This window comes from Mycteria americana, chromosome 3 (assembly GCF_035582795.1).
Source record: "Mycteria americana isolate JAX WOST 10 ecotype Jacksonville Zoo and Gardens chromosome 3, USCA_MyAme_1.0, whole genome shotgun sequence".
In the NCBI taxonomy this organism is placed as follows: Eukaryota; Metazoa; Chordata; class Aves; order Ciconiiformes; family Ciconiidae; genus Mycteria; species Mycteria americana.
The window spans coordinates 100,207,799-100,233,351 of NC_134367.1; the positions used below are offsets into that span (position 1 = coordinate 100,207,799).

General features: G+C 35.9%; 1 protein-coding gene across 4 annotated transcripts; it reads right to left on the minus strand.

Moving 5' to 3' along the window:
* Positions 1-138: 138 nt before the first annotated feature.
* On the minus strand, positions 139-24,616 carry DYNC2LI1 (dynein cytoplasmic 2 light intermediate chain 1). 4 transcript variants are annotated; one of them, XM_075496295.1, is made up of 13 exons: positions 24,500-24,616; positions 23,671-23,788; positions 22,390-22,424; positions 21,928-21,997; positions 20,837-20,925; positions 18,480-18,666; positions 15,922-15,990; positions 14,472-14,549; positions 12,834-12,910; positions 12,424-12,494; positions 11,877-11,974; positions 9,850-9,942; positions 139-1,921 (listed from the first exon to the last, which is right to left on the minus strand). In XM_075496295.1, exons 1-13 carry the CDS (start codon positions 24,511-24,513, stop codon positions 1,856-1,858), a joined length of 1,065 nt encoding a protein of 354 aa, XP_075352410.1. In that variant the 5' UTR covers positions 24,514-24,616; the 3' UTR covers positions 139-1,855. The 4 variants fall into 4 exon arrangements, with proteins under 4 accessions (XP_075352410.1, XP_075352413.1, XP_075352412.1 ...); XM_075496298.1 differs by having other exon boundaries at positions 23,727-23,788; positions 24,500-24,568; XM_075496297.1 differs by lacking the exons at positions 23,671-23,788; positions 24,500-24,616 and adding an exon at positions 23,166-23,209.
* Between the last annotated feature and the right edge of the window lie 937 nt (positions 24,617-25,553).

Here is a 25,553-nt window from a genome sequence, read left to right on the forward strand (position 1 = left end):
GTTTTTTAACCATTACCAATAAGCACAGAGGTATAATTGCTAGTAAATCTTGTATTTTAACTCCTATGTTTTGTTTTGATACCGTTTTGGGGATTTGTAGAAATGCAACAAACCAAATACGTGTAAATAAAGACAGAATCAAGAAATCACTCTGCTTTAATCTTATGCATACTTTACAATCAATGAGTGCAGGTTCTTTAAGCAATATAAAAATTACCCAACACGTTTTTGTTTTGTAAATTATGGTAAATCAGAGAAGACAATTATGTTATTTATATCTGTTCCTTCTTTTCATTATCCAGTTCTAAGTCGTCTTTTGGAAGCAGTTTGTGAATTACTAGAACAAATTTCTGTTTGTTAATAAAATGTCAATTAGCTAGGGAAAAAAATATAAAAGCTGTTTGCCAGTTCTTGGAAGCGATGTAGTTTGCATCTTTGGAAATTATTCTCATGGGCTCACTAACGTGCCAAAGAGTCTAATTTATCCATTTAATCGATATAAGTACCTCTCAAAACTGAAAGCCTAACCGACACAAAATTCCTAAATTTTGTAACTTACTTTGCATGTTCAGTGAAGAAATTATTTTTTACAGAGGGATAGCTAGAGATTTCCTCAAGGAGGTAAGTATATTTGTATCTTAAAATTCCATAATAATATAATTAGTTTAATTTGATAGCTTTGAGATCATGCACTTTGTAATGAAGAATTTGAAATCCTCGAGTTAATGCAAGTTCTCTGCTTAAGTGTGAGGCCAAGATTTTTTTCTAATATCTTTATGTATAATATTCTAAAATACTAATGTTATATCAGAAAAACAGTTGATGAACAAATATGTTAAAGAGCTGGAAAGATACTACATTAGTTTGTCTTTCCCATTTTTATGCACATGTAGGGTTGTTCATCAGGGAACATTCTTATGATCTGGTCTGCCAAGTGCCTTTTCGGACGTTTATTCTCTAACAAGTCCCAGCTCTCAAGAGACACTTCTGGCTTTAATCTAGATCTTGTCTTGCGTATTCTCAAAACACTCAGGCCATCTTGTAATAGTGGGGATGTCGATGGAAAAAAAAGCTGTATCTAGACAAGGCTAGCATTTCACCAGCTTAGGCTGCATGTGAATCAATTATACTTCCACCACTAACCAAACATCTGTCAACTTGATTAGACTGACTTCCTAGCATTTGAATATTTGACAGAAACATCATCTTCTGAATTCTGTGCAAAGTTATTACAACATTATACATTGCAAGAAATAACTCCTGTATTAAACTGTATGATAGTGAAAGAGAGAGAAAGCAAAATTCTGAATTTTAGACCAGGTCAAACATGGTTTTAATTCCGCTTTATTCTGCCAGTTTTTGTGGAACTGTCCTATTCAAATACATGAAACTGATGCAAATATATTCTTAAGCTTTGCTTTTGAGTTATATATGCAGGGCACTAGGAAAAGAATGCCTAGCATCCTTTACCATGCAGTTTTGTATTTTGGGTGTGAAGATTTGTTTATATTTAAATACATGTTTAGGACAGAAGCATTAAAAAAATAAATCAAATAGTGTTATAAATTATAAAATAGGTAGAACTGACTAATGCCACTCTTCATATTCAAACCCATCTCTGAACAGTCTAGAATTCCTTTCCCACTTTTTAAAACTCTGTGTCAGTACCAAGATATACTTAAATTTGGACTGAATTAATAAACAGATATTTTTATTAAAAATAACAGGGATGCTTAATAAATATTAATTTTGTAGTTTGATATTGTATATTTTCAACTGCATTAAATTGCTAGTGTAACGTTAATGATTAAAGTAACTTTGTAAATGTTAAACTGAAGACACCTACAGCAGTTCATCAATCAGGGTCAAAATCCATTTCTTTCCAGGATTTGGAGGCATTTCTTTTGTATTGTTCAAGTTCCTAAAACAGAAACATACATACATATTAATCTAATCTCCTCATTATTGAAAGTGATAAAATACGTACATTAACCACCTAAACATTTAAAGCATGTACAAACATTTTTTCACTCTAGAAAAAATATACTATATGTTTTTTAACAAAATTATACTAAAAGTGCTATAAATTTTGCCACATTTGCTCTCACATAGGGAGCTAGATTTTATTTATTTAGGCCTACATACTTGCTTTCTAGGCTAGAAGAAATTTTGGGTGGGGCCTTAGACATTCAGTCTGAGAAACCAGGCTCCCTCTGAACATACAGAAATTTAACACTAACTGTGTTTTAAAAGCACAAAAAACTACTGTTTCACACACATGAAGTCAGGGCCTTTCAAGAAGCAAAATGGACTCGTAATTCCTTAAGATTGTGGAAAAGAAACTAGAAAAAAAACAAAGCCTGCCTTTTTTTTTTTTTTTTTAAGCACAGGACTGAAATGAACTTCTGTAAGCTTATACATCACCAGTGGTGGTAATTTAGAGAGCTACCAGTGGACCTTAGAAACCCCTGCAGAACACAGGCTTGTCCAGAAAGCAGTAAGCAGAAATATATTTGAGAGGAATGCAATGGGTGTTTAGGAAACTGACATACCATACCTATTCAATCTATGGTACTGGATAGTTGTGGAAATATTACTCATCATTGCTTGAGGTTTTTCAGGATGTGTATTACTCATGACAGACAATGATGCCATGCTTTTGCTTTGCTTTCAGTTTGTTTTTCAGTTAGTAGTTAAAATATTCTTTCAGGTGCTACTGTTTAGTAGATTGAAAAGTTAGCATCTGTGTGTAAAAATAAAATGCAAACTCAATGTGTTAATTAAAATTATGCATCTTCTAGATAGTAATTTGATTATTAAAAGCAAACTGAGGCTCAAATTGTGGAGGTATAAATAAAGAGAATTAGCTATGAAAGATGAGGCAATCTACATTTTGCTATCCTTGACATCAGCTGAGTACTACCACAGTAGACAAATGACCTTGTTTCAGTCAAAAGTGCTACTGGGAATTTTGAAGCCTGTAATAAAAGTAATATCACCAAACAACAATTTCCTCTTCTGAATTTTATGTAGTGGTGCATACTGTCAGGAATTATTTCTGAAGATTTTTTCAGCAAAAATTAATTTAGAAAGCACTGAGTGCTTTTTGTTCATTTAAGAATAAGAAGGCTTCCAACATATTTGCAGGAAGATGATACTCTAATGAGGTACTGTTAGACCTAACCATGTACTGCTTGCAATACAAAAAAAGTCGTCATATCTTACCTGGATCAGGAAAAGAGGTGAACATAAACCAGTGATTAGTATAAATGTAGCAAAGACCCTCAAAAGTGGGCATGTGTTTTGTATGATTGCTATTCTGATTTTAATAGAATGGACTTCACAGAGAAAGGGGAGATTTCACTGTAGTTATACAGATACCAGAACTGACAAAAATAACAAGATTCACACATGGTGAATTTAACAAGTATTAATTCTCAATCCAGAGCACAGAGGGAAGAAGAAGAAAATAAAGGGCAGAGCAACAAAGAAATCATAATCTAAAAATTGTATGGAAATAAATGGAATTTTCTCTCTCTCAGGAAGTAACTTCAGCAGCTTTGTCATCAGTGCAAAATTTTCAGAAAGCACCACAGATTTATGAGCAGTAAGAGGATTTTTAATTAGTCCATCATCTTCATGATGCTTGCAGGACTCTGGTTTTACAGTTAAGTAACTCACAGATGACTGATACAGAACATATTGTGCCTACTCTAAACCTACTAAGTTGCATTATTAAATACAACTCTACTACTACTGAACCCTTCTATCTCTAAGCCAGTCTTTGCTCAGTATTTTCACTCCCTCATTATTAATATAGAGTAATTATGATCTTGGAACACACTGAACTGTTGGAAACTTGCCAACAGTTAGGAATAGAAAGAATACTGTGGTATTTTAAGGAGTACGTGTAACCTGATTTATGCTAAGTAAATAATTTCAATTCTAACAACTTTCTCAGGCTACAGGAAGGGGTAAAAGTAGACAATGAAGTTCTACATATAATGACAATGCTGTCTGGGGGTCATGTCTATAGGTGTTGCCTAAGTAATTAGCCTTACAGCTTTATCATCTGACTAAACTGTTTCCAGAAGGAGGCAGATAATTTAGCAGAATTTGTTTTGCTGTAACTTTAGCTAGCTAGAAGGCAATTCAAAACAATACAGAAATGTAAAGTATCAAAACCACAGCACATATTAAAACTGTATAACTATACCACTACATACAGAAGTACAGAACAAAATTATAAATATTTATTTTGGAGACATATCTAGGTAAGACTAACATTTAAACAATGAGAAATGAGAGGGAAAAAAGGGATTAAATGGGATGATATTTACAAAAATTAATCTTTAACAAATTCGGTGATTCAGGAAGAAAAATGCTGTCAGGAAAGTACACTTCCTTAGTTTTCATGTAAAATAGAAAGTAAAATAAATCCCCATAAGTCAGAAACGTAATGGAAAAAATCTTTCAAATACAGCTTAAAGATCACTCCAGAGACCCTTTTGAAAAAGAGTACCTTCCTGTTCATGAAGTCCTATACTACAAACATAAGCAGAATTCTGGAATATACCGTAACTATACAATCAGCTAAGAGATCCTCTCTCCAAACTGAAAGAAGATCCTACAAAAGAATATATCTCAAAGTATGCCAAAATGTTCACGCCAACATTATGCTTCCTTTGCTTTCTGGGTACCAAGTGTAGGGGGCACAGATCAGGTTTACAAAGAATTAACAATTGCCATTTAAATACACTTTCAATGTGCTCTGAATGCTTTAAACTTCATTAGTGCTAGCAACTTGTCCTACATGTCTCAACACTGGCATAAAGTGGATTTTTAAAATTTTTTTTAACCTTAATGCTTCTGTTCTTCTGTGTTTCTATAAATTCTTCATCTGTCAAATGGGGAAGATCACACCTAATCTCATAAAGGGATTGGGAAGAAAGACTTAACTGATGTTTGTGAGGCACTCAGATAAGATAACATTACCACACATTCTCAGAGGAAAAAAAATTAATACTTTTGTGTTCATTGAAGTGTCTGAATGGCAGGTTGGGAAATAAGGTACACAAAGAATAAGGATGATGAAAAGAAATACTGAACAATTGAATTGAGGCATCTGCAAAATAGTATATGATCATGTAATTAAAGACAATACTATAGTGTCTACAAACAAGGAGGAAAAATTAAGATTGTATGAAAAGCCTTAATTGTTGCGTTTCCTCAGTTCTGAGGGACTGACATGACTTTAACTTTCTTTTTCATGCAGTTTCTTACTGAAAGTGCCCTCAGTCTGGAACATGGTGAAAATAACCAAGTACTGAGACAAGGATTAAAAGTCTTAAGCACCTAAACTTCAGTAGGAAACTTAATAACAGCGTTGTTAATAATTTAATTTTAATAACTTATCTTCAAGTTGGTTTTAAAAAAAAAAGTTGTACCCATTTGGACATGCTTTCATGTGAAAACAAGAAAGCTTATTCTTGGCAGCTGAGTAAACATCCTAAATAACTTTTTCTCCACAATATGAAGACTAGTACTTCTCCTCCTCTGAAGAAAGTGAAAGATGCTACTGCTCTGTTACCCATGTTAAGGTGCCTGTCATACCTCTCTGCCCAGTAACACTTGTCTGACCAAGGAGGTTTACCACACAATATGCAATCTTCTGTTTTGTTGAATGAGATTGAAATTTTCTCCTGAAGTTCTGCAATATGGTCATGTCAGAGAAGTATGCTGAAAAAATATGGTGCTCATTCTGTTGGCCAACACAGCCCCAATCTCAATCAGACAGCTGCAGATCTGACACAGAGATGACTTTTAGTTGTGAATGACATGGTTAATTAAGTCAGCCCTATTTTAGGGCAAACAGGACTATGCTTCCTTCTGAGATGTTATAGAACCTCCCCTTCTGTTTATGACTTGTTAAAGTCTTAACAGTTACAGCCCTGTTTGTGGAGATCTGCTTCCATTACTTCTTGTTAGCTGACACCAAATGGCACCAGGCATCTATCTTTTTTTTTCTAGTATACTTTATAGCATTAGGCTTCAGCTAAAACTGGCACCAATCCCTAAAGTAATACCTTTGTGTAACAAGGACGAGTCAGTGTGAACTTTGGCATTGCGTGACACTGACTTCTTATGTACCTGACTGGGAGGCTATCCAATTCTTTGAGCTCAAGGTTAGCTTTATCATTTGCTTCAATGAATGAAGCTGCAGTCAAGTCTCCAGATGAAAAAGGACCAAGCACCTGTTTTAAGTATTGGCAGTATAAGGCACAACAGGATAGCTAAGACCCAACACAAACAAAAACCTTTGAAAAGGCATCTTAGAGTACTTACCTCTGTGGTAGAAAGCATTTCTAATGGTAGAGACACCCCCATGTGCCATCCCACTGCCACAAACATTTACAAGGAACTAAGGAACAAGACTTTTATGCACTCCTAGGTGCTCACAGATGCAGGTGGTAAATGTGCAGCTCTAATTGACAATGTTATTTTAAAAGATCTCACTCTTATTCAAGTCACTTGTGTACCTAAAATGAAATCAAGGTGACTTTTAAGCATCAAAAGCCAAAAAGCTAGCAGAGAATGGAGAGAAATGGATGGCAAGTTTGCCATCTTGTTTATGTTTTGGTTTTTTTTTTACATGGGTTGTATGAAGAATTAACAGCAAGCTACATGTTTGAGGCCTAATATGTATGCAGAATGAATGTTTTTCTTGACTCTTGAAAGCCCTGCAAAGAGCACAAAATTCCAGTCATTCCTGGAGAGAATCTGCTATTTAAGAAATAAATTAAAAATGTAAATTCTAAAAAGGTCCCTGGTGCTGTATTGTCTCTCTCAGAGCTTAACTCCAGAGAATGAAAAAGCAGTAAACAATTGCAACAGCACAATTCGATATAAACCTGCAAGTTGTATGTCTGTGGGGTAAGAACAAAGAAAAGAATTCTGAAAAGACACAGTTGAGAAAGAGCACAGAGGTCTGTCTTCAACAAAGGCACAGTGAGGAAAAGATAGCCTCAGGGAGCTTTCCAGAGCAAAACAGTCTAGAGAGTGGTCCATCTCATAGTTAACTCTGAAAATATTAAGGAGGCAAAATAATCTGGTCTACAAGAAACCACTCTTGTGACAGAATGCTGATGAGCTGGATTTTTAACTGCTACAGCCAAAAAGCGTATCAGATAAATACTACCTGACAGCTAGTATATAGGACTGAGCCAGGTACTTTCTTGTTTCTGTACTTTTTTTTTTTTAACTGTTTTTTGATTTTATACTTGAGAATTTAACCTTTTACTCTGCTAGCATGTACAAACCCTAGTTGCAGACAAACCCTTTGACCAAGGTTACAAAGTTGGAAATCGCTGGAATAGGAATATATTATCCAAAGTACAAGGATCCATTTTGAGACTGGCTGCATCAAGTGCTAGGACACTAACAAGGTTCCTCACAGAGAAATAGCTCTGATTTAATTAAACTTTGTATTGCCACAGTTATCTATAAATCTATTACAGTATTATTGAGCAGTCCTGACCAAGACTGCTGTGTCAGACAGGTATGCTAGTTCTTCTATCAGGCTCAGTGACAGGGGCTATATTTTGTTTGTGTTGCTATGTTTGTGTTTATTTTTCCTTTAAAGCTTATCTTTGAGATAAACAAGCAAACTGGTTATCACCTAGAGTCCAAAGTGCCATATTAATTAACCGAAAGTAACCGAGAAAAATGATAACATGCACTTAAATTATTTTAAAATATACACTGTCATCATATGAAACTTTCATTTTGCATTATGTCCCATGATTTCATTAGCAACATATTGCATATGAAACATCTTAATACACTGTTCCTCCTACACAATAGATATCATGAGACTCTATAAAGAATGTCAGACTTATGATGCATTTAAAATGTTGCTTTAAAAATAGGATTTTTGTGCCACTTTTCATATAACTGTGAAATCCAAAGACACTTCAAGACTCACTGCAGCTACAGAGTTGTTTTCTTTTAGATGTATATTGCTATCTTGGTGCATTTCAAATTGAATGAAATTCTTGGAGTATAAAACATTTCAATAATGTGCAAATAATCTTGTAATAACTTCACGATAGAGAAGTTTAGGAAATAGCTGCAGATAACAAAAGTAATTTTCTCTTTAATGCTCAAATTACTTTAGTAGTCCAACTAAAAGAAGCTACACTAGTTTGCAATGCCCTTGAACAGATTAAGATTCTAAAAGCCTGTCTCTTTTGTTTAAAAACAGAAAATTAATAATCTCCTATATGATTTAATCAACGCATACCAGTATCTTCTTTTGCAAGACATAAGTATTATCTAAAAATAACAAACCAGTACACCATATAGTTATTTTGAGATATATAGATATACTGAGTATGAGATTACATTATAAATTCCAAAAGCAATGTGCTTTACAAATTTTAATGATTTCTAAGACTGCTCTTGATGTAGCAGAAATTCAGAACTGATGCCTACATTAACAGGATATTACAGGTAATGTGCAAGTTCAAAGACTGCAGGGGATTCTTGAAATTGCTTTATTCTTTTACATTACAAAATGTATTTCTTTGGATCAGGTAACTACAGGTTTACTGCCTTATGCAATCTAACTAAACTCTACAAAAATGTGACAGCAGTAATAATCTAATCCTTTGGCTTTCTTTTACAAGCATGCAAAAAGATGAAATTTGCCATGGTATTTTAGGGTTAGCTGAGATTAACTGCAGTGCAACTCAATAAAACTGCCTTTCATCTTAAGAGTGCGGCTCTGTAAAAGCATGTGAGATCTAGATTGGTACAATCCATCATCTTAAGCAGTGTTAGAAAAACCTCCTTTAACTACAGTAACTTGGTCCACAAAGTTGTTAAATGGTGTACAAATAGTCCACATATAAGCTGTCAGAATAGAGTGGAATGTTTCTCAGTCTTTCCAGCAAAGAATTTTCTCTGTGTGAAACAAATGAATCTATATGAAATAGAGTTTCCAGAATAAGTATGTGATACTTCTTCCAAACAAAAAAAACCCACCACGAATCTTGGATTGATTTTAGCAGACCCGTACCTATGATACTGATGAAGACTATATACAATATTTCTACTCACATGATGTTACACACTGATATCTATAAGGCAATGTTCTAACCTTTGTCTAGTTTGCCACAGAATTCTTCTATAAAATTAATTCACCACAAATGTAGGGAAATGCAGAAACAGTTCAAAATTAATAAGAAAAAATAAAAGACCCTTTCCCCACTAAAGGTCTTTCCTGGAATTCAGGGGTTAAGCCAAGTATCACTGTGTGGAATGATTCTGTTCACTCTGCTTAAGATAAAGCATACGTAGCCTGTGAACTCGAGTCAGAAATGTTATCATCTCAGTACCTTTCCAGTTTGAACAAAAAGTTTTGAAAGTGGAAGACAAAAAAATAAAAAAGTAAAGAGCCCCCATCCCCAACTTTGATACCGCTTCGTAGACTTCCTGCTAGTCAACACCCAAATGAGAGTACAGGGTGCAGAAATGAAGAAATTACTGCCAAGAAAGCGTAACAGCTTTGCTTCAATATAATTTCAGTGAAATAATTCTGGAAGAGAGCTAGAGGGAAAAACTGAATTATTCATTTCCAAAGAAACCACAGATCCAAAACTTTGAGATCTAACCCCTGTTTAATGTCTACCAATGGAAAAAAAACACCCAAACTACCAAGTTGAAAACTAAAGTTGAAGTTATTTAAAGGTAAAAAGGGAGCTATAAGTATATTCTACAATTAATTCAGCAATGCTGGTGGTTCTGGAATACCTGACTCTGAACAGCAACCAGAGAACAACCACACACCTGGTTTTTCTGAGCTCTCATGACATCAACTTCATACTCAGCATATTGTAAATCCTGTGCAGGGTCCTTGGTATCTTGTAAATTGCAGAAACTCTAAAAGAAGAGATGACAAAAACCCAAATGATAAAATTTATCTTCTGTTCTTTTAACGAGAAAATGCCACTCTGTAGATCTAATGGAACTATTTTGCTTTTAATACAAATGTATTACAATCCTGCATTTATGGAAGAATTTTGTGCTCTAGGACACAGATTAGATAAAAATATATTATCTTAAATTGGTGAAGTGATGAGAAAGTAATAGTGCAGATCATCTTAAAGGAAAGAAAATATTCTTATTTGGTAGTTGTTTATTCATGTCTCCTCAAAATGAAAATATCCTTTCTGGACCATGACATTTGGGTTAAGGTTGCTCTTGCTAGAGCATTTAATACTCAAGACTAGAATTCAGTTCTGGTTACCAGAAGCATTACTTCAATATCTGAGAAACTGATTACTATCAATTTTGTGAAACACCTGAAATTTCATTTACTAACCTTGAGGAAACTATAAGTTTAATTCCAAAGAAGCAAATACAGTAAAAGAAAGAAACACTATCAAATAAGAATCTTTTTTAAAATGTTGTCCTGCAGATTTCTCCTTACTCATAACAAATGGAAAGTAGCAATAAGTCAATCATATAAATGATGGAATAAAATAAAGCAGAATTATAATTATTATTAGATGAGGTGATGGAGAAAGAAATTCACAATGCATAAAAACAGCTTTAAAGTTTAAAGCAGATTTTGGAGCCAAAACAGAAGACTGGGAATCTACTTGGCAAATCTTCTTTAGTTAGACTGATACCTTAGAACACCGATGGAGCTTGCAAGATGGGAAATGTGTTCATTTCTCCAGCTGTTTCAGGGGTAGTTCAGGAGTTATGGCATGGGAGGTTGGGGGAAGGTTTGTTTATTTTGTTTTAAAAGACTATGAGCAAAAGTTATGTGAAAAATAACAGTCCTGTATAGTTTTTGAAAAGTAAAGTTTAGTCTTTATCATGTTGGGGCATACTGTACTGAGAATGGCATTTTAGTGATAATTTATTCTGATCACAAATCACCTGAAATAATTTGTAGGCTTTGATATGTAGCAGTCAAGTGAGTGGGAAAGGGTGAATTCAGACTCCTTCTCGCCAAGAATGGAGATCCGTAGACTGAAAACTAAGCAAAGCCCAGTTTGTGCATCATAATGTGAGGTACCGTTTCATAGCCCTGACTGACTTCCTTGCCTGCCCAGGTAAGCCGTAGGGCAGGAAATGGACAGGGATAAAGAACTGTGAAACAGCCTAGTACATGAGGAGAAAGCAGCAGCCTGTATTTGCTCAGGTCAAATAGAAAAGGATTTTGACTTCCTAACAACAGCAATTACTTTTATTGAAAAGAAGTATTTTGGGGTTTGCCTCTCTGGGCCCAGAAATTTCTGCAATATGTACAAGATTTCTCACTACATAGATGCCAAGGGATTCTAATTACCTTGCAAATCCAAATACTTCCCATAGCAAAATGACAGGTTTTGGCAAGGAACTCTTAACACACCTGCCTCATTCAAAGCCTCATGCCCTAGGAGAACAAGGATCAGTAGCTTGCTACAGCCCGGAAGAACTCTCATCTTGGAACATCACTGTCATTTGGTTTAGGCATTAGTGGATGTGTCACCTTATAAAATTCCAAAAACGTTGAGTATAGCTTGTCTCTCAATATAATGAAGGCAAGGGTATAACTTTGGAAAAAGACAGAGGGTTACATCAGTACTTTCATTATTACTAAACATAGGAAGGTGACTGAAGATGCAGAAGCTAATAATCAAAGCACCACTGCATACAAATCTGTAGCTTTTAAAAATGTATGAATTAAAGAGGTTGGAAGAAACAGAACTGCTAAGTGAGACTGAAATTCCAGTGACTGGACTTGAAAGACAAAAATTAGTAGTGATATTACTACTATTCTATGAGAAAAAAACCCATGCAGCAGACACGTAAATACCTACCTTGGGAGGAAATGTTTTCTCAAATACTTTTTTCCACAGTTCCAATGGTGTGTTTGCACGCATCTTTCCAATATCACTATCAGAGGCAGGTGGTGGTCCTAAGGATTACAGCACAGCACAAAGTAATACAAGTATGTTGTCATAACAACAAAGATTATCAAAGCATTTTGGATAATGATCCATCTAATCTAATATTTTATCTTCTACAGTGACAAGCTGCAACAAGTTTGAAAAAAACATTGATCTCCTACCATGAAACGGGCTGAGTGGTATTATATATTTTCTTTCAGATCTAAGCTTGTTGGTACTTTACTATTTGAAGTAGTTCCTGTACTTTATTAAACTACCTAACAAAACTGCACAAGTAATTCTCAATAATATAAATACTGAATCATAACTTGAAACTTTCTAAGCCGTTTCCTTCAATAAACTGTTAAAACTGATGCTGATGTGCTGTAATTTAACTTTATTTTTTATTTGCTTGAAATTTTTTTCTCGTTTCAAAAACAATTAAGCAACAAACACGATGAACAGGAAATGTCCTAACCTATTTGGCTCAGTGAATCCAGGCCTGCTGGTATAAACAGAGGTTTGCTGTGATCCACTGATACAGACTTGCTAAACAGAGAAAAGAAAATGTATCATCAAGCGAGCATTAGCAATCAACGAAAAATAACATTATTCTAGCCAAGACTAGACTCTTACTGGGCTTTGCATACAAATACACTTAAATAAAAATCTGTTCCATCAGTTTGGGGATCAAAAACAAGGAGTTATCACTGTCCTGTGCAGAGAGAGACAGCTGAGGCACAGGAGTAAAAGTCCACGAACAAGAATCTTTCAAAGATCATATTTAAGGGGAAAAAAAAAAAAAATGTTTTGGTGATTAAAATATTTTTTTATTAAGTACTTAGACTCTGGGCAAGAAATTTAATAGTTGGACAGTAATTATGTTACCTTTTATCATAGCCAAATGCCAAGTGATTAATAAGAACACGGACTTTCATCAGGAGTGCCTCAGCTTTACTGGTAAACTAAATAAATCAGAAAACAAAATATACATTATGATCTTCCATCATAGAAATATTACATTATGTCATCTGCAGAGAGGATTTCAGATAGAGCCTGGCTAATTTCTGACCTCAATAAATTTGGTATACGTGCACTGAATTTACTAGAATAAAAATCTCACCCTCCCTTTCCAAAACATGAATGTATTTGTCACCAAATATACAGATCAAGAAAGATTAAATGAAAAATAGCATAAATAAAGATTAAAGAATAAGTTTTAAAATATTGATTCACAACGTTTGAAGTATGCACATTAAGAGACACAATTTTTTTGCCCAAGACTGATGAGTTATTAAGATTTTAAACTACATTAAAAATTATCCAGAATGCCATAAACATTTAGAAATGTAATAAATAACTAAAATTGTTCACACATCATAAAAGCAGCTTGATAGTAGCAGAACTGGTACATATTTACCAGAAAGCAGCTCCCAGAATATCTTCTCAGACAGTATGCTTATGCCTGTCTAAGGGCTTTTGTATCCTGAACAGATTCATATCTTTGAGAAAGAAGTCAGATCCCTACTGTTGGAAATGAAGTTTCTCCCACTCGTTTCAATGGGAATCAGGATTTAGCAGCCAAAGTTTTAGGCTCCTAGTTCTTCATTTTTAATTACAATAATGCTTAAATACTTAAAAAAAAAATTTAGATCAAGACATTTGTATTCTCAGTTAACAAAAGATGAATCACATGTCAAAGTACAAAAGCTGTACAATTTTACATGGATGCAAAAGGACATGCTGTGATTATAACAATTTAAAGCAAACATAAGTTGTTTGGTAATCAAAATAAGCCACTATCAAATATTATTTATTACATAAGTGATGGTTGATACAATTAGAATAATCTTCTGATGTAGAGAGAGCCCAAGAGGCAGCTTTTTTGGATTTGTGAACCTGAGCATGCATGCTTCTGCCTTTACTCAGGAGATGATCTGCCAAACTCAAAATCAATTTATATACCCACATAAATACTTCATTGTCCTCATGGTTGGCAGTTCCTACTCATTACTGTAAAAAAATCCCTGCCTTTATTCTTCAACACTGTAAGTGTGATAATCTGGTATGCTTAAACTGCTGTGAAGACAAGCCCTTGGATCTAAGTTTTTAAATCTGCTGAAGGTCACTAGACATAAGTTCATGCTTCTACCAAAAAGGCCAGTTCTCTAATTCTACCTAGAGCAATCACTTTTTCCCATCCTCCTTTCTTGTACAAAAAAAAAATTTTGCCAGACATGCAGTAAACTCAATACGGAAACTGAGTTGGCTAACAGATAATTATTTCTATTTAGTTTTTGATAATACTAGGAATTACGTAGTTTGTTTGTTCGTAAGATATATCCATCCATTCCCTGCCAATACCTGTAACCCATCTGACAGATTACCTCATGAAGCAAGCTACTGTAAAACCAATTAAATCCCATTTTCTCTAGGAGTTTTACATTTCTATTTTTTTAAGTATTGTTTTGTAACACAAATATTGTGCATCTTCCCTATCCTTAGTTAGAAAGTGAATATACACACCACTAATGATGCTCCATAATAATGCGAAACAAATCGAAGTGTCTTGCTTATTATTTTCCTCATTTCAGAGTCAAACTCCTAAAAAGTTGATATTAGAACATATACGTAAGAAACAAAAAACAAAATATTACAGCTAGAACTTTTCATTTTTTGTATAAACTGCAATGCACTTAGGCTACAATATATGAGGCTTTCAGCTGTCAGCATAATTATATCTTAAGACAGAATCAGTAACAGCCTACTCTGAAAAGAAATGTCACAATTTCCCTTTGTTTCTTTTTTACAGAGGAAGCCTAATTCAGGCAATATGTTAGTCCAGAAAAAGTTTCTTAACTGGGAATGTGTATTCAATTTTCAATTAATTTGTTTCATTTTGTTTTAAATTTTTAGAAGTAGAAATACTGCCTACTAGAAGAACAAGGATTTTTTCTTTTTGTGAAAATATTTAACTTCCAGTAAAACTTTGGGTATATGCTCTCTAAATTCTAATACCTGCAAGATTTGAAAGGTGCATAAAAAAAAATCCCTTTTCATCAATGTTTCTTTAATGTAAGATCATACAGATGGCCCTCCCTGGATAAAGTGGGTGAAAACCTGGTCCCAATGAAACCTGCAGGGGTCTGTCCATAGACCCAATGGAATTAGGCTGTTGTTCTGTGCTTATTACATGACCATCACTGATTTTTAAAGAGGACATGGCTCGGCATAAAGCCTAGTCTGAAAGAAGGCACAGTACCTTATTAATAAAGAATTAAGTAACTTAAAAAGTCAGCCAAGTATCAAGGCACTATGTAGTCATACAGAGAAGCACAGGCTACCAGCACAGCAGCTAAAAATCAAACATACTGTTCTAGTTTCTCATGATCAGGTGCTGCTTGAAAATTGAGTATGCCTTTGTTTGGGTTTTTAACATCCTGGGGAGAGAATCCAGCACTACTATGACATTTCTTTCCTCTTCCCCCTAAAAGATGCAATTACTCACTTGTCTCTAAAAACTTAAGTAGTACTTAAAAAAAACAGTTCTAGACTGAAATGAGAGTTTACTGTTCATGCTGCCACAAAACATCTGACCAGCTGACTTGAGAGACGCCCCTCTTTCACTGCCATAAACTTACAGTTGCTGTCAGAAGGGACACATGGAGCTGGATTTCTCTCATAATAGAAGAAAGTCATCAACATGATGTTTTCTTGCTTCCCTCTTTGGTCTGCAGCAACTTATATCTCAACACTTTCCAAGTGCGTCTCAAAAATCATCAGTTTGGGAGTGTTTTGTGAAGGAACGACAGTATGCTTTCCATAATGCTGTTCGATGGAAAGATTTTTTTGTGGTAGAAGGCTGACTGGCTGTACTTTTGTTCAAATGATTACTATTATACTACCAAGATTTTCGTATATAGAATCTTTACCAGGAATCTCTTAATTATTAAAAAAACACTTAAGTATTACTTACATGAAAAATATCATATTTGCTTCCAATTATCACCAAGGGTATTGGAAAAGGGTCAACTAACTCATAATCCTATTAAACAGATATATGACAGTTATGACAGTTAAGCAGTGTAAAAAAACTGCAGAAGATTGCAACTGTTAAAAGGACTGAAAGGGGTTAAAATTAATTCACAGAGGACAAGCCTTTATTTTTCAAATCCTTAAGTTACATGAATAAACTTTAATGCAATATCCATACCATACTCTACAATTTTTTCATTTTCTTCATAAATGGTCAGGAAATAATCCCTCTGAGCAGTCAGAACACTTACTGGCATAAAAGGGCTTTTACACTATATACTCCAGCTCCAACATTAGATGGGAAGGGAAGAGAGGAAAAACCTCATATATTCACAGAACAACTGCCAGATGGGATTAGTAGAACTGGCTTTTTGACACATTCCCCCTTCTTGCATCACGTCCAAAGTAATACAGACAAAAGCTCAAGAAAATTAAGCTGAATGATTTGCTTGTGTCACACATTTGTCCTCCGCACATCACATTTTCCAGACTCTTAAAATATATATAATGTGATTTTCAAACGTTTGATATCAGCAGAAAGAGGAAATGTCACCTAACCACCATGAAAATGCAAATCAATACCAATGGACGAAAACAGCTCTGGGGGTGTAGATTTAACTGTTAAACAGCTAACTGCTGATAAAAGTTCTAGTAAGTAGATTACAATAATTTTCAAGTTGTCTGGAAGGTTTTCCTGCAGTCCATATGAAATGAGACAATCCCCTCATGTTCACACAATTATTTAGTCAAGCTGCTTTGGTTGCAGCAGTGTGGAAAAGAGATGTGTTGAAGCAGAGATTGACCTAACTGTTCCCTTCTAAAACTGGTTATTTCACATACAGGTTAAATGACAGTCAGTATATTAGCAAGAAGCTGCACATACTGAAAATCCTCTACTTTGAGAGGAAAAATAGTGGCTTCACTCATACACTGTCAAGGCAAAAGCTTTGAGCAAAATTATCATAACTTAAGACTGGGTGTATAGAATACAGAACTAAAAAAAATTAGTTTTAGTTTCTTAACCAAGAAAAAAATAATTTGGGATAACATCAGAAGCATTAAAACTGGCATACTGAACCCTATTCATCTTTTGACTATGGAATTAATTTTTGACTGTGGACTACTTTAGGTGCATCCAGCCTTTTTAAACAAGGTCTGTAATTGATATGCTTTATCATCATAGCCAATAATTCTTTATCCAGGCCAATGGAATATATCTAATCCTTAAAAAAAAACTCCAAGAACCTCATCAATTCCTGTTTATCGTAAAAATATGTTTGGCTATAAAAAAGCAAATAAAAATCTGCATAAACTGTCATTGACTATAAAAGATAGTATCTCCTCCCACAAAATTGACATAATTTTTTCTTGAAAAAATGATGAAAGGAAAAAGAGAACCAAGGAGTAACATAACATTCTGTTTGCATCCTTTCTGTTTTTGATAATGAAGGCTGAATAGAAATTCTAGTTTAGAAGGTATACTTGCCCTGTAGGGAACACAATTATAACAAGTCTTCTCTTCTTAACAATTAATGGCATTATTCTTTTTACTTATTGAAAAAAGCTTGCAGTTTTCTGATATGTAAGCCCCTACATGTAAACTTGACACTGTGGTCATGATTTATTGCCAAGCATGCTTGTAGGCATTTTCTTTTTGTAAATTACCTTCTCTAAAAATTAAAAAAAAAAAAAAAAAATCATAATCCAGCAGATCTCAAACCCTATACTCTAAATCTGAGTGCTGCATATGTTGCTTTCTCACAAATTTTAAGTTACTTTTAAATTTTTGAGCTATATAAGCATTTGCTGTGTTGCAGCATTTTATAGAAGTTACAGTAACTCGATTTATGTGCCAAACTGTTGAATACTTATTTATGCATTATATACGCACAACATTTGCAGAGGTTTAATGCACAATGACTTTTCATTTCTATTGCGCATAATCTAGTTTAGCTTTTCCAGAGATTTAGTTAGCAATTATGTTTAAAGGACTGATGTTAACATTTCTGAAACTTTATAATTTAATTAGTTGTCAGATTATCAAAAGGCATTGAGTTTGTGATAGACATTTAAATAAATGCAAAGTATATAGTCATGTTGATGGCTGTTATAACTATATTCTTTGCTTAAATTTGTACCTTCAGCTAGTCTCTTGCTAGATGACTTTTGTACATTCTAGTTTTCATCTTCATTTTAAAAGGATGGGGGGGGGGGAAGCAAACTGCTACTCTAAAACTATTTCTTTTGATTGGTGTAACATGCCATAACAATCACATTAGATATCTAACAAAAAGATATAAGAAACCTTCTTTCCTTGTTTCTGCTCTTATTGAATTTTTATTAAATTGCTATAATTTTCCAGTGAACAGGTTCATCTACATCAAATGGATTTTCAGTCATGCATAAAAATCTAAAAGAGTTGTTTATGATTTTCAAAAGCATTATCTTTAACTGTATAAAGGCCTGTGACATCTGGAGAAAATATTAGAAGTAACTTACTGGATGATCCCTCTGCAGGTTGTTCTGCATCCTCTGTTTAATTTCAGTAGCTACTTCAGGATTTGTCTTTTCTAATTTGGTTAAAATTTTGTTCACGTGGTTCCTGGTAACCTGCAGAAGTTTCTCCATAGTAGTCCAGAGTTCGTTAGGTTTGGACAGATCCAATACAAGAACTACAGCAAATGACCTATTAAAAAAGCATTATTTGGTCAAATCTTTAGCACATGAGACAATCAACATTTTCATATACAACCATACCTGTAGTACAAATGCTGAAAGCAACAAATGTAAAAATACAAACGCCAAGATAGAATTAATGTGACAGCAAAGGAAGATGGCTTTTAAGGATACTCTGAGCTCTGAAGAAACCTTTCCCTTGTCTCTTGTTCAGAAGTATTACTTTGGCAACTTCCCATCAGAGGTTTTGAGGGGACTGTATATATCAGACTTTGTTTCTGGAGACTCTGTTTCAAAGCAGTAAAATATGCAAATATCCTGAGCCCATTTAGCTCCTTCTTCCTGTACAACTGGGCACTTCTACTATCATGTATCCCTGCCATCTCATAACTCTACAATCCCAGATGAAGCAATGTTAGCAAATGGTGAAGATCTTTCCTAACCATTAATGTACTAGAGAGTTCTATACTTTCATTATTCTTTTGTAATATGAAATGGAAAAAACTGGTTAAGGGCAATATTCTGTGCCATGGTTTGTGCCAATTAGCTGGAACCTCAAATGGGTGTATGAGAAAGTCTTCTGAAAGGTAAACCAAAGAAGTCAGAGTACTCAAGACATACTTAGCAATTACCAGGCTTTTAAAGGTGGATTATGATGAGAAATGTTTTACATATAAACTCCTCTCCTTCCAAAACCCTGCCTCCCAAAACTCTAACTGCATTAAAGTGCAACTGTAAAGAAGAACATCGCAAATGCAGCCATTTGAATGGATGCAATCATTCTTTCACATTCCATCCTGACTTGAAAAAGGGGATTCCAGACTCAAGCGGTATTAGAAAGCTTACAAAGCAAAGTGAATGTCCAACTGCACTTTAAAATGCTGTGGGGAAAAAGTCTGGTGAAAAGTCTCTCGGTGAAACTAGATATAGTTCATGGAACTTTTAAATAAGCAAATTGCTTAACTACAGATGAGAAAGCCAGTGAAAAGCACTTAAGTTGAAATGGTAGAATTTTTGACTAGCATGTTAAAATATTGCCTTATGAATAGAAGTGGTCTTACAGAACAATGTTGCTATCCCATCAAAGAATCTTAAGATCATCCACATCATAAGATTCCTTATCAGTAAAAAGGCAAGAAAAGACTGGTGGATGTGGAGCTCACTTAAGTGCATTTAGACAACAGCTGAAAAATGATAGTTGATTCCCCCCCCCCCCCCCCCCAAGCTCTTCTAGAAACAAAAAGCTTCACATGCCAGAAGTGTTTTTTTAATTCCTTCTTAGTCCCTCACTAAATAATGGCATTATCTCAATAGCCAAAACAGTAGCAAATGTACATGATAAAAATTGTATCTCTCCTTTTTTATTTCTTTTTTTCACAGAAGTTAAAGCTCACTACCAAGGAAATAAAGCAATGCATCATAATATAAAACGTATCTTCTAATCCTTTTCTCCCCTTCCACTTTCAAGTCCATCTTCTCTAACCAGAAAAAACATAAAATGCACCCCCATCACTTTCTCATTTCTTCACGCAACTCTTCATGCATTTCTTCTTCCTATGCGATTCCATCAGTTTTATGGATTTTGCTCACTACATTCTGTTAATCCTCTCTAAATTCCTGTTTCCTTTTGTCCTCAAATAATTTCAATAGTTTTAGTCACTCTCATAAACATCATGTCTCTTGTTTGATCTTATCAGATAGTCACTTCACTTCCCCAAAATCCAGATATTATTTTGTCAGAATTTTTTGCCTTGTTTTTCACCCTAAAACACTGCCTCTCACAGAGGTAGCATCTATGTTTGCATACAGAAGTAGGAAGCAAGATTTTATTTTTTGTATGCCCCCAAGTTGCTTTTTCTGCTCTTTCACTGATCATAAAGATATTATGTCTTCTCTTCTTCTGTATTTCTTGCTCTATCTACTTAAGGACAACCTATTTCCTTCATGTTATCGCTTCCTCTTGTTGTTGGAAATTGCTAAGAACTTGGCTTATTAGAAGAGAACTGTGAAAAGGAAGGTCAAAGCAAAGTATCAGTGGTATTACAATGATTTTTAGAAAAAAATCATAAATGTTCTATCTTACATTTTGAAAGATTTTTCCACAATAAAAGGTCTAGAGATGTACTTATGTTTGAAGGAAAGCTGCAATTAACTTTGGAACTGTAATATTAATCACTTACCTTACATTGTTGCTAGTGATTGGTATTCGAATCAGTTCCAGTAATGAGGTTCCACCACCTAGTTCCCAAAAATGAGCTGTATCTTTAGGCTGTAAGAGAATTTCTTTATGTTAGAAATGTGTGCTTCCATGCAACACCAAGAGAAGATCTTCATCTGATAAACTGGCTTTTCATGCAAGTGACTCAGAACAAGACCATATATTACTTCACTAGTATTTTCTGAAAAAACAAAACCAAATAAAAAACTCCCCATGTTCAAGAAATGCCATACAACACTTAAAGACTCCTGGCATGCCTATGACTGTCTCGATAAATGACTACAGTAAAGTAAAAAAGTCAGGAAGCAGCATGATTAATGATAAACATTAAAAAATCAGGTTCTCTTCCCTTTCTTTTTGTTTATCGCCGCTCAAGACTAATGCCTTTTGAGAAATGTGCAACTGGAAAAGTAATGAATCTCTACCTTTGCATTTAGTTTCTGGGAAAAGTTTTAAGTGATTTTTATCTTTCAGAGTCAGATTTTCCACTCCCTGCTTCAGTAACAGAAACAGCAATTACCTGCAGTAATAGTTATTGCTGCTGGGCAGTGTTATGCTGTGATGGTTTCAATATTTCTGTTAACATAATCTGCAGTGCAAAATTTAGCGATATGGACACATAACCCAAAAATTTAATTATGATTTAACATCCTCTAAGATGACTGCTTCTCTCATAAAACTGGTTGTAAAGTATCTTCATCGGTTTGTACTCATTTTGCATTTTAAAGACAAAGTTAAAGGCATGCATACTATGTTACAATGGAAAAATAAAAGCATTCAAACATGACAAACAAGGTAGTTTTTACAGATTAATCTGGTTGCTTTGTGTTATACTTTGATCTACTGTATCTTCCTGTATCTTGTAAGTAATCTTCCCTATCACTTTACTGAGAGGGAAAAACATATTACACATTAAAATACAAAATTAACCTAGCTAATTTAAATAAAATTATATTTTAAAAACCTAAATTAAAACCATATATATTATTTTTATGTGTGTGTGTATATATATATATATAAAGATATGGTAAACTATACTTTCTGGATACTCACTGTATTGTGTCTCCTTGCCCTTCTTCCAAAAGTGTATTCCAAGGCTAATGTTGGCTTTGGAATCTCTTCCCTATGCAAGGAAAAATAACTTCATTTTGTCAAGATCCTCTAAAGTAAGTTAATTCCAGTTACTAAGTTATATTTATCAGTCAGTTCAAAATTCGGCTTATAAACAGCAGTACAGAGAGGACACTTTAAGACAACAGGTCTCAGTTGCTGAAGACAGGAGAAGTAGCAGCACCAACCTGAATAGCTGGCCATTTAAGCTCTCTAATACTGGAGAAGAAGGACTGAAGGGGTCAGATGACAAGCAGTAATGAAGGGAAATAAGTTTATCCATAAGTGATCAACCGGTCACAGAATACACCTGTATACATATATTATGAATTATCACAGAATATAACTGTTTATGTAAAATTCTAATCCACAGTTGAAAACTACTTTTAAAAATTTAACACATACCTCTCAAGACACCTCAGTATAATAGTGGTCTTCCCCTGGAAATTAAAAACAAAGAACAACCCTACTGTACTGTCATTAAAGCATGAAAGTTGTATCACTAAATGAAACTCACTCATTTAAAATTCCAATAATAAAGTACTGGAAAAGTGTAAACTCATGTAATTGTTTGTAGCCTTATAGTGGAAACTTAACTGCCAACTTTCTGTCAGAATCAAGTTACACTACCATTATTATAATTATAAACTAATAGACATGACAAATACAGTAACAGACAAATACAGTACTTAAAATTAGACATTAGTGATCAACCTGGCCAACTCTGTTAAACTGTTTAACAGTTTTTAATTATTAATAATACATTTATGTAATGTTTGGTTTCCACTGGAATTAATTATTACCGATGAGATGGAAATAAAAAGAATGCTTAAAATGCAAATAAATATACAGAAAAATATGTCTTTACACAGTTGAAATTCAGACACTCTGTATCATGCCACACTGAAGGGGCTAGCACTTCTACAGTTTAGTCCTGTGTCCTTTCCCATCTCAAAAATCAGTGAGTTTCAGGTAAATACGAAGAGTCATTGTATTTTCTCTGAAAAAGGTATTTTAAAAATTGCTGATTAAGAAGCTGCACACATAGCAATCCTTCTAAAATAAAAATTGTATTCTTAAAAATATGACTTACTTGGTCAAAAAGGCAAATATTTCATAATTTACTTTACAAATAAATGCTAACAGAAGAAAAATATGAAATTACTAATGACCAAACTTACAAGACAATGAGTTAAAACAACCTTAGGCATGTGGAATCACTGATAATGCACGTTCAAATAGGTCTGACATAATACAGACACAATTCATAGCAGGATGTCAAGGCCTCTATCTACAACAAAACTGGTACCAATGCACTTAAATTGGATTGTTACCAGTTAAACCTTTACAAGGGGAAATTTGACATATCAAACAGTTCAAGAGAGCAGCATTATTTCCAGCAGTTACTTTAACAAAAATTAATGAAGCCAAACCTCAAAGAATTAGCACATCATCGATAACAATGGCTGAAGTTTTGGCTCTCCAGACCATAAACCTGAACTTCTGAATTGTAGTAATGTCTAACTGGTCCACACTCTGTGGAATGCCCACTCTCTGCAGAATCAGAAAATGACATATTTTGTCTTTAGAAGAATTAAGTGGACCTTAATATCTAAAACGATCCGATATTTTCCCTGACACAAACTATGTCCGAAAAGCACAGAACTGTACAGTATTTAGTGTTACCCCATTTTTGTTTCCCATAAATAATATTGATTTTTCCCAAACTTCCACACGCTTGCCATCATCATCAGGGTTTTCTCTCTTCTCCACTTCAGCTATAGCAAGATCCCATAAAGTATCACTAGTTGGAAAAAACAAAGCAAGAGTTTCATTAGAGAAAAACAATGGACCCTAGACCATAATTCCGGAAAATATCTGAATGGATAAATGAAGGGTATTGCGGTTTATTATTATTTCACATCACATGCCCTCTGCTTGTCGACGTACTTCTTCTAACAAAGCCAGGTTAAGTAAAATTCCTCAGGTAACCCCAATGGTCATTTGTGGCACACGCTGAGTAAATACCAGCTGTGTGGCGGGAGGCTTTGTTTTGAGTACGTTTAAGACACTTTTAAAAGGTTTTCTAACGGTTAAGGCCTTTCACAGCACCCTGCAGGTCAGGCTGGCAGCCTCCGGAGCCGGGAGCTCCCGGTCACGGGTCAGTAGGCTCGGGAGGGCTCAGGGCCTGCCCTCGGTGTCCCGGGGAAGCTACTGCTCGGGGCAACGAGGGCTTCCCCTTCTCAGGCTCCCCCATGGCCACCTGCGGGGCGGTGGAGGTGGGCTAGGCCTCCCCCTTTTCTATGGGGTCCCCAACAGGAGCTACCGGCTCCTCGCGCCAAGGGCCGGGCGTGCCCCATCCCGCCCCCGGCCCCGCTCGCTGTCGGGGGCAGAGGCCGAAACAGCCCTTTTACGCCTCCCCCCTCCGGGCTGTCCTCCCCGGCCGCCGGCTCTCTTCCCACACGGCAGCGGGGCCTAACCCCCGTCAGTGAACCCGGGCAGGGCTCCCCATTACCTGGCCTTGGGCATCGCTCCTCGGGGCCCGGGCCTGGCTCCCCGTCACCATGGGAACCGCGCAGGGCACGCTGGGAGGTGTAGTTCCGCGGGGGGGGGGGGCGGCGGAAGGAGACGGAGGCGGATGGAGGCCGTTTCCCAGCGGGGCCGTGGCGCGGTCCCGCCCCGCCTCCCGGCCCGGCGCTGGCGGCGGTGTGCTCGCCCCAGCCCTCCCCGCTGCCGCGGCGTTGTTCGCCGGCAGCGTGCGCGGTGCAGGGGCGCCCCCCGTAGCCGGCAGCAGTGCGGCGGGCGGGAGTTTCTCTGCCGGTTGCCCGCGCTGCGCCGGGCTCAGCCGCCCGGGGGGCCGCGGCCGCCGTGCCTCTGAGGTGAAGGAAGGCCGGCGGCGGTTCCGCCGAGGGTGGGCCCCGGGCCCCGGAGGTGTTCGTGGGACCCGCAGCTGCCTCTGTTTTCCGAGTGCTGAAAATGGCGACCCGCCTTAATACCAGAGTGAGCGGAGGTGGCGTGAAGGATGTGGGAGTCACTGGGTCCTTGGGGAACCTCACCTGTAGCCCTTGTTGTGAAGTGGCAAAACATTTCAGCTGTGGAGAAAGCCAGGGATGAATAAACAAGTCATAAATGGCGGGAGTCTTTTACCTCAGCCTTAAGCATTGGCTCTTGATAAACTCACGGTTCCCAGGATAGCTTTGTTAACAGGGGAGGGAATGAAAAAGACCTGAGGTAGTTCCCACCCCCTAATAAGTGAACTGCCGTATAATAAAATCAGTGTAATTGCTTTCTAGTTACTGGGACATACAAATCAGCTATTATAAATGTAACTAAAAGTAAGATGCTGTAACAAACAGGAGAGAGGGGCTAGATTATTTCAAATAAGATCTATCAATCAAAGATCAAATCCAAAGATCATGTTAGGGTTAGATGAGAAAGTAGCATTTAAAGGGTGCAGTAGAACAGCAGGATGACCCAGCATATGAAAGGGATATAAGATGTAGGTGAACCCGACAAGTGTGTCCTACATCAGCGAAGTGACCCAAAATCCAGGACAGCAATTACAGCTG

What these genes read in the sequence shown, in the direction of transcription:
- DYNC2LI1 (XM_075496295.1), bottom strand. An exon ending in GCAAATATGATATTTTTCAT is followed by an intron (nt 14,550 to 15,921) that starts GTAAGTAATACT and finishes TCAACTTTTTAG; the next exon opens with GAGTTTGACTCTGAAATGAG. An exon ending in TGAGAGCTCAGAAAAACCAG is followed by an intron (nt 1,922 to 9,849) that starts GTGTGTGGTTGT and finishes TTTCTGTTTTAG; the next exon opens with GAACTTGAACAATACAAAAG.